Consider the following 8,796-nt stretch of genomic DNA (forward strand, 5'->3'; position numbering starts at 1 on the left):
GAGATGAAACGGGGGGACATGAGGGAGAGGGTGCTAGCTGACAACGGGTTAACAGGAATCTTTATTTTTAACAACATGTCATCACCAGCCGCCCATCTGCTCCTGTGCTGTCAGAGTCCCTCGGGAGTGTGTGTAAATGTGTGAGCAAGGGAGAAGGAGAGAGATGCGAGCGAGCCATCACAGATCAGATCACTGATCAGCACCCAAAGGAGGAGGAGGAGGGGGAGGAGGAGGAAGGGAGAGGACAAGGTTAGAGGAGAGGTGGGTGGTGGCACACAGATATCTCCCTCCTCTAATATCCAGATGGGGGGTGTTACAGGAGGACAGTGGGAGTGGAGCTGAACGGTGGTTGTGTGTGTGATGAAAAGGTAAAGTCGTATTAGGTGGGTCAATCTATAGCTGCCCTCCCTGTGTTTGGATGGGGGGATGGAGGTGGAGATAGAGGTGGTCTGGAGGTAATGAGGGGGAATCTATTATCACAGAGGAAAGGGGGTGGGGATGGGGGGGTATATGTAGAAACAAAGAAAGAACAGCAGTGATGATGATCAGGAGGAGGAGGAGGTGTGTAGGCTATGCTGGACCTTCAGGGGTGGCCCCAACAACTTATTTTTTTTCCACCCCCCACCCCCCACCCAGATTAAGGGAATAGTCCCTGGGGAAGAAGGGATCCATTGAGGAGAGATGTATTTGGGTGGAAGTAGTAGGGGGTGGGGTGGTGGGGGTGGCCTTTGTACTCAGAGAGACAGGACCAACAGCTAGCCGTTCCGCAGGTCACTCATCATTAGCAAATACACTTTCATTTCAGTTCAGTACAGTTAATCTCTCCGCTTTTGTTCTGTCCTCATGTCTGTTTTTCTGTTTTTCTTCCCCCTCCAGTTTAAACTTGTTTTTCACTCTGTATGCTGAGTCGAACTGCAGAGCCCTCCACTGGTCCACTCCACTTTATCAAAAGTTTTGAGTGAATCTCTGATGGAATGAAAACATCTTGTTTTGATATTTATGATGATGCACTTTCTTTTTGCACAACATGTAGAGGAAGCAGTCCTCAGTCCTCGCTCGCCTCGCGTCTGCACCGAATCTGCATCTCATATTGAGTACTGAAATCTCTCCCCCTTTCTTCATCTTCTTCCCAGTGTCTTTCTTTCTCGCTCCCCAACCCTCGTCATCCTTCAGGCGTGGTAAATTTGAAGGCTAATTAGTCCAGAGAAACCAGTCATACCAAAGAAGCCACCCCAGGCCACAAACACACATCCTCCTATTGATCTTGTAGTACCAACACAAGCACACACACACAAGTTCACACACAAAACTGAAGCAAACAAACAAGATGCAACAAGAGTTTTTAGAGTGTCATGTATTATAGATGGCACATACATAGAAAAAAGTCAGCAAGCTTGCATTATGCAAGTTTTTTTGACCTTGACAGAGGTCAAGTGTTTCAGATATTCTGCATCATGCTCTGAGATGCTATTTACAGAGCTGTCTGTAAAGGAAATGTTTTGCAGCACCAAAACCTTTTTTCTTGCATTTCCTCCTCTCCTCAGTTACTCCCGCTTTCTCAGCCATCCCTTCCCCCCTCTTGTTCCCCGTTCTCCTCAGTCTTTCCCTCATTTCTGATCCATTTTTTATGCATTACTCCATTACTCTCAACTCCCATTTACAGTGCATTACCTCCTCCCATCCTTCACAAACACACTTTGTACTTCTCCCTCCTTCCTTCAGTCACTTTGCCTCACTCCTTCCCTCCCTCACTCCCCCCCCAGTTTCCTCTACTTCTCCCCTTCACCCTCTTTATTATCTCTTTGTCTCTTCTCTGGTCACGTCATCTTATACTAAGCGCTTCTTTTCCCCTTATCTTTATTTCCTTCTAGTTTGTCATTCTCTGTACATCATGCTGTCTGTCTGCGCTGCTTTCGTCCTTCACTATAATTGGTTATTCAAAACATGCCATGTAAACTGGGACTTAATATTGCTTTAATATTGTCTCTGCTCTTTTACAACTCGAATATACAAATGTCAGCTAATATAATTAACAATATCAGAGGTCAGTCTGTCCAGACATTTATCTGTCCCATTTGAGCACACACATGAATGCACAGGCAATCAGCAGACTTTGAGATTTGATGAAACAATAAATCTCTGTATTACAAGTTGCAATACTGAGTGAAACAGATGAGTGACGAGTGTGTAGAGGTGCCATCCTGTAGCTTTTAAATCAGTGTTGGCCTCAGCGAGTTCTTTACAGCACAATAGAGATGCAGGAGTTCATGGCCCTTTTCTCATGTCAGAAGTTGTTCTCTTTGATTGTAGGGCATAGCTTGCGGGAACCCATTCTCATCGCTGTGGATAAAAGCAAAAAAATTAAAGTAATGTAGACAACTGATGATACTGATTTGGAGAAAGTGTGTTTTCTACAGCCCCCCCCCCCCCCCCCAAAAAAAAAAAAAAAAAAAATTAACTCTGTAATGTGTCTTGTGTCTTGTAGATAATGAAAAATCGCAGTAATATTAAAAGTGCACTCTATGGAAGCAAATAATGGCCATAAAGACTTAAATCCCATATGAAACTGAATACCTAATTGTGAAATTAAATCACTACTGAATAATTGTTGGAATTTAAATAATTTAATTTATAGCTCTTAAATATTTTACATTGATAACCATCTATCTGAATTTATGCAGTCCAAATTCCCTCCTTTCTTTCTTCTTTATTTAAGTAGTCAGTTTCAAGTTGTGCAATTTCAAGAACTACATTGCCAGTACATAAATGTTTAGGTTTCATAAATTCTGATCATCAGACTGTATCAAATCTTCTCAAATTCAGTAGGCTCAATTTGCCTGTGTTCAGATCTGGATGTTCTGATCTTAATTTCTCTCTATCTTTCTCTATCTTGTGGGGAGTTATTGCAAGATTGAGCAAAAGTTGTGACTAACATGTGAAGTCGTAGAACCAGGCCTCAAGGCGATCCACTAGACAGGTCGTCCACTCATGCAGCGTCACCTTGCTGTTCCTGTTACGGTCACATGACCTGCAAACACAGCACAGTATAACACATGGTGACCTCAGAATACAGCACCAGCAGACAACAGAGCAATTGCATATTTTTATGAACCTGAGCATGTGTTCAAAAATGACTTTTTGTTTAGGTACACACAAAGATTAAAGACATATCCATATGTGTAGAAACAACTGCATTGGGGTTTTTCAACAGCCATTGTCTTTCAGTTCACCCTACAGCATTATCTCTGAAGGGTACTCCTTCAATTTGTGTTAATCCATGGGCAGCGGGAGACACAGTGGGTAATAAACATTATCATTGCTGGGAATGGCTTGACATTGACACAGCCAGCCCAACTCCCACAAAACCTGTCATTGCAGAGTGACAGAGAAATGAGAGGTTGGGTGGGAGTAGGGATGGTAGAGAAAGGGGGAGAGACGGAAGAATGAAAGCATGAGAAGAGTGAAAACGTGAGAGGGATTGACAGAGAAGGGAGGCTGAAGATAAGTCTATTTGTAGGAGAGATGAAAGGAAAGTAGGAAGCGCAGAAGAGAAAGTGCTTCAACATGGAGGAGGAGTAAGATGATGGAGAGATGGTGTGGTCATGAAATGGGAGGGGAAGAAGGCACAGGAAGCAGGGATTGGCATGGCGGATGAATGGATAGATGTCACGCAGAGAGAACAGCATGGTGGGAGGTGCAACTTGGTCACAGAGCGGGGGCGAAATGCATCGCGGTGTGACATTTTTAACCCTTGGTGTTTCAGTAATTAGCCGAAAAATAACATAACGCAAGAGACAGAAGGTTCACATGATGAATCTTTGTGTGACATAAGGTGAACATAGTGAGCAACGCCATCCTTGCCTTGTTGACCACTCAGTCACCTTATGGCAAGCAAGATTTTACCTCTTATCAAGTAAGTCCTGTAGTCCTAGAGTTTTTCCTCCTGCACAATACATGCAACACTAAAAATGAATCATTAGTTAGTATATAAATGCTGTGACGGTATATGCATCTTACTTGGCAACATGTCTGCTGCACAGACGCCAAAACTGAATTCATTCACATTTAAGTTGACTAAACTAATCATCATATGACATCTTCATGTTATCCAATAGCTAAAATTATTGGAAACGCCCCCCATAGCTTTAGCTGCTGGAGGTGGGACTGACTGGAAGAAAGGTGTAGCGCAGTGCTCCAGAGGCATCTTCTTATAATACAGCTTCCTCAGGTCCTTGCGGCTTCAACTTGCCATCTTTGTTCTTGTCCAGCAGGGTAAATCTTTGCTATAGAAAGAGAGAGATAAAAGTAATCGTGGAAAAGAAGCAAACTGTTCAACTTAAAATTCTTGGCACTGTTTCTTTAATTGCTATTGCAATGCATGAAATAAACACACACTGTTAGCCATGCTAACAACACAGCTCTAAGGATGGCTGTGTTGGTCAGTACACCACTGTGGGCTATGCTCTCAACAACTATTGGATGGATTTCCATGAAATTTTGTGTTTTGATTCTTCATCACTTCACCATAATTCCCATTGACTATATATAATGAACATTTTGATTTGATACCTGCAAAACTCATGACATTCCCATCGGCCCCAAATGTGCTTTATATTTAGTGCTAATTAACAAATGTTAGCATGCTAATATGCTAAACTGAGATGGTGAACATAGTAAACATTATGTCTGCTAAATGTCAGCATGTTAGTATTGCCACTGTGAATACGTTAGCATGGGTTCTTAGTTTTGTGTTTTGCAACAAAAAGTTCTAAATTTATCCAGGCCAGAGTTAATTGATAAACAAAAGATGCATAAAATACTACAGAAATCATTTTACTCCAAAATACTGTATATCATTTTTCATTTAATCAAAATAATGCATGACTTTTCTTTTAATTCATTTGAGGCCAGGAGGTCAAGGTGGCTGGCGGGAGGATATTAAGTTATCCCTCCATTCACCATCTTATTGAATAATTTAGTGATTATTGACCAAATCCTATTTATACATGGTGCTCTTGAGAGCCACTGTCTCACTCTATGGATGACCACACCGCGAGCAACACAAGAACTTGCCACTTACAGTAAGTTGTTAACATCGATTTCTCTCCAGACAAGCACAGTTTGTATGCTAGCGCGATGATGGTGTCTGGTGTCAAAAACAACTTTATGTTCAGTGTTAAGTTGCTCTTGGAGTGAAAGTGATTCCCCGGTATGTTTTTTTTTTCTGTCTATAGTTTCTTGTTATGGGTATTGATTTCATTTGCATCATTAGCTGAGGTCATTATGGATCATAAATCATGTTTACTACTCTTCTTAGCTTTTCCCTGTGGATGCAGACTTTTATTGTCTGTCAGTCTGATGTAAAGGCTCATTTCAAGCCTGTCGTTTTCAGCTACCTGTGCTAGTTGTGTCCTCTGGGTGTGGCTGAGGCAGCTCTGGGGTGGGGCACCAGGTGCGTAGGACTCCCCCATTCGACTCAGGAGCAGAAACCAGTCCATAAGACGATATGGAAACTGGCCTAACTCTTCTTCAGTGCATTTACCCTTGGGGACTGAACAAGAGAGACAACGGAGCTAGAAGACTGCAGTGCATAGTGGAAATTTCTGTGTAATATCTAATGCTGCATGTGTGTGTGTTTACCCAGACAGGGTCCTGTGTGAGCCAGTCCAGTGCGGCGTCTCTTTCTGCAGGCTTCTTTATGCAGCAAACACTCATTCCCATAGGTTTTTCCCAGAACACTGCACACTGGTGCCCTCTGCCTGATTGCATGAGCCAGTGCCCACATGCAAAACTAAATGTGAGGATGGATCATACAGTGTTCACAGCTGGATTAAATGAACTGCTGTAGTTTATGATTTCATCGCAAACTTTACACCTTCCCTAGTTTTATATGAGTATCATTAACAAATCCAAAAGCAGTGAATGCTTAACCTTACATCAATATAGTATGTGTGCAAACATTTCAGTACATTTACTGGTCAAAAACAAACTGTAGTTAATTTAAATACTTTGAGGTGTTTACCGTGGACAGGACTGAGGACAAACACACTTGGGCATCGGGACTCCATTTTCCTCAACAACCTGGCACCAAGATCCCACTGGACCATAGCAGTTCAGCAACTTACAAAGCTTTTCTGAAACAGGAAGAAACAGCCTGGTTGCGGCATCATTTTTCTGTTTTCCTAGTTTTCCATCTGTGTTTACTCCCCCCAGTTTCAGGCCACTTGTTAAGCTTTACTGATCAATGGTGTTTGTCAGAGAGTGACAGATGGAAAAATTAGGAAGTTGCAGTAAATGAATGAGTTGATCGCCTGACTTGTAATCATTGCTATACATTCAATTCTTGGTCCAGAATGCCATATTGTGCACATATGAGACCCAGAACAGAAAGACATACACACAGTAAGAGACTGCTCTTTGAATTAGATTTTTATAGATTACTGGTCATATCCTTAGCACAGAATCTGTTAGTGATCTAGCCCTTTTAAACTATAAGATGAGACTGGGTTTGTTGTATTAAGTCACCAAATGTCCTATTTTAATTGCAGTGAAAATATCTTCAGTTGGAAGTTCATACATATAGATCCTTATCTACTTATTCTTCTCATCATACATGTTAATATATGGATTTTGGACCATGGAAAGAGAGCAAATACCCTTACTTCCTGAACTTCATTAAAGAAATATACAACTATAACGCAGTCAAGCAAATCCTCTACTGTATTGAACATTAAAGTCTTACCTGGCTCTACTCTGCCAATATATGGTCTCAGCCTCTCCTCAGCTTGTTTCTGTCTGCGCTGGGCTCTGCCTCCCTGACACACACAAACACACGCACATACATTGCTGTCTTATCAGCAGTGGACTATTGGGCTACGCCGACCCAAAAGTGGATGACTGCATTGAGACATTTTGGAAAAAGAACTTGCAACCCTAGCCGATGCCTACTAGTCAAACAGGGGACCTGCAGTGGAACTGCCAGTAATGAACCCAGACTGGGACATGAGAACATACAAAGATTTTCTTGAGAGATAGAAGCCATGGAAAATCATGAGTGGCTATTATTTACTTGCACCATGAAGATGGATGAATCTTATGTCATATAGTTTTATGTGTATATACAGTGTATAGCTATATGTAATTTTACTACATACAGTGTACCCTGTACTGTGTATATACACTGCTGCTGCTCATGCAGGCACACATGGACACAGTGTTCTGATGGTTCCGTATTCTAGGCAGAGGATGAAAGGATCATTGTCATTCCAGAGGCATGCACTAAACTCAGGTATAAACTTGTCTTTATCTTAAACTTTGGATCATGAACCAAAATAATGTATCCTGACATGACAATAATTTAAGTGTAATGTAAATTAATTATTCTGAACTATAAAATCATAGAATGGAACCACAGTCAAAATGGTATGTGTGCTACAGCACATCCATCTCCCCTCGACATCCAAACTTCTATCTCCAGAAACTTTGTAGTCTGCGCCAGGTCCACATCTGCCCCCAATGTCCTCCCTGATCAGATGGGAAACAGGTGCACAGATGCAAAATACCAGAGCCACATTTTATTACAACAGAAAATACCATTTAACACCTATAACAGAGCAGTCATGATCACTGTAGCAGAAAAGAGGTGAGGAGAGATTGTGTATGTTGTTTAGAGTTGCACCCCTGGTCTCTCAGATTATAAATCGATAATATGATTACCCCTTTAAAAAAATTGTACCCAACTAACTTAATAGTTTTAATGCATGTTCAGCATGACTGTTCTTGCATCAACATACAAGGTTAGACTCACCAGGGCTGTACAAATGTGAAGACTGAGGAGCAGAAACAAGGTAAAGGTCAAGCCCAGGCTCATGGTTGAGACACAGGAGGAAGCTGACAGATTTTCCTGCAAGAAAAACATACTGGACTAAATCTTTGTAGCACATTGAGCATATGGGATTAAAAAAGAAAACATCATAGCTAGACATTTGTGTCTATTATTGCCATCATCATCATCTCTCTCTTTACATTTCATATCAGTTACATTTGAGGTAAAATCTGAAAAATAAATAGTGCTGAGGGATCAATTTTGCATGATCAAGCTCTGATAATAGATGCTTTTTTCCCTCATTTTTCTTTCTTCATTCTTAGTGGTGGTGTCATTTACCGACTATTACAGTATTTCCAGTCTTTCCCATAATGTAGCAGGAAACAATGCACCTCATTGAGTCTCAAGAAAACAATAATTTTCCATCACAGAGGAAACCGAGGGTTGAATTACACGGAAAGGACATTCAGCTTTCAGTTGAGGAAGTTGTTACCGTCTAACAAGTCATTTTCCATCCCCATGACTGCTTGAAAAAAACATCTTACCAGAGCCTCTGTCACTCCTCTCCTCTGTTGTTATTCCCTTGTTCTTCTCCTTTCCTTGTTTCCAGATAGTCTACCCTTTTCTCTCAGTCTCTCTGGCTCCTGTGAGGGTGTATATGTTTAACAGCCCTCTTCAACAGTCTGTACTTTTTCTTTTCATTTGATCCATGTATTTTTGCACTCTTGCCATATTTAACCCCTCCTCTCTGCTTCCCCCTGTACGGTATGTTTGACTTTCTTCCATCCACAATATGCTCCCTGTTGATTGCGGCTGAGTGCACAGGTATCTGATCCCAGTGTTAAGACATCTCGCAGTTGAATGTTGTTGAGATGGAATATTACATTACATTACATGTACATTTAGTCATTTGGCAGATGCCTTTATCCAAAGTAACTTACAAGTGAGAGACAACACTTGGTATCACTGCA

General features: G+C 41.5%; 1 protein-coding gene across 1 annotated transcript; it reads right to left on the bottom strand.

The window, feature by feature from the left end:
• Nucleotides 1-1,357: 1,357 nt before the first annotated feature.
• Nucleotides 1,358-8,512, bottom strand: sparcl2 (SPARC-like 2). Its single transcript, XM_018696937.1, has 9 exons — nt 8,371-8,512; nt 7,808-7,903; nt 6,743-6,815; nt 6,023-6,134; nt 5,641-5,759; nt 5,397-5,551; nt 4,170-4,283; nt 2,934-3,028; nt 1,358-2,340 (listed from the first exon to the last, which is right to left on the bottom strand). Exons 2-7 carry the CDS (start codon nt 7,868-7,870, stop codon nt 4,209-4,211), a joined length of 597 nt encoding a protein of 198 aa, XP_018552453.1. The 5' UTR covers nt 7,871-7,903; nt 8,371-8,512; the 3' UTR covers nt 1,358-2,340; nt 2,934-3,028; nt 4,170-4,208.
• Nucleotides 8,513-8,796: the final 284 nt, after the last annotated feature.

This window comes from Lates calcarifer, linkage group LG16_LG22, assembly GCF_001640805.2.
Source record: "Lates calcarifer isolate ASB-BC8 linkage group LG16_LG22, TLL_Latcal_v3, whole genome shotgun sequence".
Taxonomy (NCBI): Eukaryota; Metazoa; Chordata; class Actinopteri; family Centropomidae; genus Lates; species Lates calcarifer.

Coding starts and splice junctions, on each gene's coding strand:
- sparcl2 (XM_018696937.1), bottom strand. CDS start 7,870: ATGAGCCTGGGCTTGACCTTTACCTTGTTTCTGCTCCTCAGTCTTCAC. Junction 6,816..7,807: donor TTCACATTTGTACAGCCCTG/GTGAGTCTAACC, acceptor TGTGTGTGTCAG/GGAGGCAGAGCCCAGCGCAG. Junction 5,552..5,640: donor TCACACAGGACCCTGTCTGG/GTAAACACACAC, acceptor TCTCTTGTTCAG/TCCCCAAGGGTAAATGCACT.